At 34.9% G+C, this 3,026-nt stretch overlaps 1 protein-coding gene across 1 annotated transcript; it reads left to right on the top strand.

The window, feature by feature from the left end:
• Positions 1-494: 494 nt before the first annotated feature.
• On the top strand, positions 495-1,748 carry LOC106339607 (homeobox-leucine zipper protein ATHB-7-like). The gene is made up of 2 exons (XM_013778452.1): positions 495-910; positions 1,034-1,748. Exons 1-2 carry the CDS (start codon positions 581-583, stop codon positions 1,415-1,417), a joined length of 714 nt encoding a protein of 237 aa, XP_013633906.1. The 5' UTR covers positions 495-580; the 3' UTR covers positions 1,418-1,748.
• Positions 1,749-3,026: the final 1,278 nt, after the last annotated feature.

Raw genomic sequence — 3,026 nt, 5'->3', positions numbered from 1 at the left:
CTTTTTTAAAGAAAATTTTGCTTCACTATACAAAGAGGCGTTATAAACGTAAAACCAGTTATTTTCCTAAGAAGAAAAAGAGGCGTTGCAAATTCTATCACCCAAGAAGATAATTTTGGAAAAACAAATTTAGAAGTAATATTATAAGAAAGCTTCATAAAATAAGAGTTATCGAAAGATATAAGAAAATAAAAAGGTAGAAATTCTTGATCGGAGTTAGATGATAAGTTTGCGTTGAAATGAAACTCGACTTAACCAGTGACAACGACGACTCTATAAGCAGCCAAAATCCGCCCCTATTGATACCTGTCGACACACAAATCGTTTAGCTAAAAAAGAATATAAAACTTACAAAAGTAACTTAAAGTTTAGATCTTATTATATACAAATGACCCCTAAATCGAAATTCGAAAAACTAATAATATCATCAAATTTTAACATAAAAATCTCAGCTTCTACGCATATATATATATGTATAGAAAGAGAGAGAGAGAGAGAGAGAGAGAGAGAGAGAACCAGCAACACAAAAACAGAGATTCCAAAAAAAAAGATACAACAAAAATCATAAATCATCTTAGGGATGATGTCAGCAGATCCTTTCATGACCATGAAGAAGATAAAGAAGAGCAGTCACAACGAGAAAAATCAGAGAAGGTTTAGCGACGAGCAGATCAAATCACTGGAGATGATGTTCGAGTCTGAGACGAGGCTGGAGCCAAGGAAGAAGGTTCAGTTAGCGAGAGAGCTTAGCTTGCAGCCTAGGCAAGTGGCTATATGGTTTCAGAACAAGAGAGCTCGTTGGAAATCTAAGCAGCTAGAGACAGAGTTCAACATTCTCACACAAAACTACAAGGACTTGGCTTCTCAGTTCGAGTCACTCAAGAAAGAAAATCAAGGTTTAGTCTCTGAGGTAATATTATCTCAAGTTCTTAACATGATTAATGGTTATATACATACCGTGGTTAGGAGCTAGTATAAAGCTCTGTTTTAATGGTTATGTTATTGATAAGCTGTTGTTGTAACTTTTATGCAGTTGGATAGACTAAACGAGGCTATGCAGAAAAAAAGAGTCGAGGGAAGAGAGTGTTGTGGTGATCAAACGGTGGTAGCTCTAAGCATCACGGATCATGAATCAGAAAAGGAAGAGAACACGAAGCCCGAACCGGAGGAGGTTAGGCCAGATATGGAGGTGTATGAGAAGGGTCATCATGATGATTATGGGTACAATAGCCACATCAAGAGAGAGTATTTTGGTGGGTTTGAAGAAGAAGCAGATCATTTGATGAACATTGTGGAACCAGCTGATAGTTGCTTGACATCATCTGTTGGCTGGAGAGGTTTCAAAACAAATACTAATATCTTGGACCAATCTAGCAGCAATTACCCATGGTGGCATTTTTGGTCATCAACTATATAAGCTCTAAATAAACATATAAGATGAAGAGAAAACTACGTATCTTTAGTTTTTATATTGGATATCAAAAGCTATAAGTCTGCATCACGTGATATAGAGGTGTTTGGTCCAGCAAATGACTCGTCGATGGCGAGAATTTTGGCAGGATTTTGAGCTCAAATCTCATGGTTTTGTCTGTATAAATTGTGTTAAAAAGAGTAGGTATTTTCTCAGTTGGTCTTTATTATTCTGTTATAAGTAATAAGTACTCCTCATGCTTTGTAGCTAAGTAGTTAGTATAAGACTTGATTTGGATGAATAAAAGAATCAAAGGCAGAGAATCATCTATGTTATATATAGTTTGTGCATCATTATGTATAAGATCAACACAAGATGAAGTTGGTTCTAGTGACAACTTTGGTATTAGGAACACGAGAAGAATCATGAAAGCCAATTAACATCAGCTTCTTAACTCATACATGTTTAAGGACATAATCCAATTTTTTGTAATAAAACTGAATCACAGGTACCTGAAATCAAGATATTAAAGTTTGTGAAAAGTCAGACATGTAGGCTCGATACATAGAAGCCCATCTATAAATAGAATTTGGTTTTAAAAAAAGCCCAGAGGATCTGTAGCAATGAAACGACGTCGTACCAACAGTTGATAAAAATGAGGCACCCAAAATTTCAAAAGAATATCTTAAAGTTCATAGCAGAAAAAAGCTTATTTGAAACCAAAGATTTTTTCAATGAGTCAATTGTATACGTCCTTTACAAAAGTTTGTACAGTCACAATGTTATAAAATTTTAGGATTATTTATGGCTTTAAATCTTTTGATCACATAAATGTAAGAAAAATGAAAACAAAATCAGTTGATCTAAGTTCACCAATTATAAAACCAATCAGACATTCTTTATCATCTGGGATTCGAGTTGCCAACACACTTGCTTCTGCTTCCTCTTCTTCAAATCTCTGTTTCTTCATGTGAAATTGTTGTTCTTAAAGGAATGGTGAATCACACTTTAAACTCCAACAGTCTTTTTCTCCTCTAAAAGAGTTATTGAAAATAAACAGAGATAATATACATGGTTTAATCAAAGCTAGCGAGTTACAAAAACTAACCCCTATAAACTAAAGCCAGCAGGAAACATGACCTTCTTCTGATCGTAGCAAAAAGCTCGTTACTGAATAAGGTTCGCCAGACCTCAGGCTGCAACTTCAGCTACTTCCAAGTGGTTAAATCTAACTGAGTATCTAGTCCCATGAATGAAGAGTAGATGACTGGTAAAGAAATATGCATATGCAAACACATGTCACCTTAGACAGAAAATTGGATCAATACCGTAGAATATCCAACATTGCATATTTTCAAGCCAAGTGCAGGACTTCCGTACAACAATCAACAATGTATTCTCCAGCTTCAGGTGGAGATGGCAAATTTGCTTTACAAAAAAACCCAGAATTTGAATACACACATACAATCATCAAACATCAACATAAATAAAACATGTGTCCTTGAGCTGAATGAACATTTTAACTCCAGATATAGGCTGATTAAAGAAGAATCAAGCCTGAACTACATTCAAAAAATAAGATTCTTTGATTAAAAACAGAGACGCCTTAAACATG

Source organism: Brassica oleracea, chromosome C4, assembly GCF_000695525.1.
Source record: "Brassica oleracea var. oleracea cultivar TO1000 chromosome C4, BOL, whole genome shotgun sequence".
In the NCBI taxonomy this organism is placed as follows: Eukaryota; Viridiplantae; Streptophyta; class Magnoliopsida; order Brassicales; family Brassicaceae; genus Brassica; species Brassica oleracea.
Note: the sequence above shows the minus strand (reverse complement) of the source record. Positions and strands in the feature narration are given on the sequence as shown.

Coding starts and splice junctions, on each gene's coding strand:
- LOC106339607 (XM_013778452.1), top strand. CDS start 581: ATGATGTCAGCAGATCCTTTCATGACCATGAAGAAGATAAAGAAGAGC. Junction 911..1,033: donor ATCAAGGTTTAGTCTCTGAG/GTAATATTATCT, acceptor ACTTTTATGCAG/TTGGATAGACTAAACGAGGC.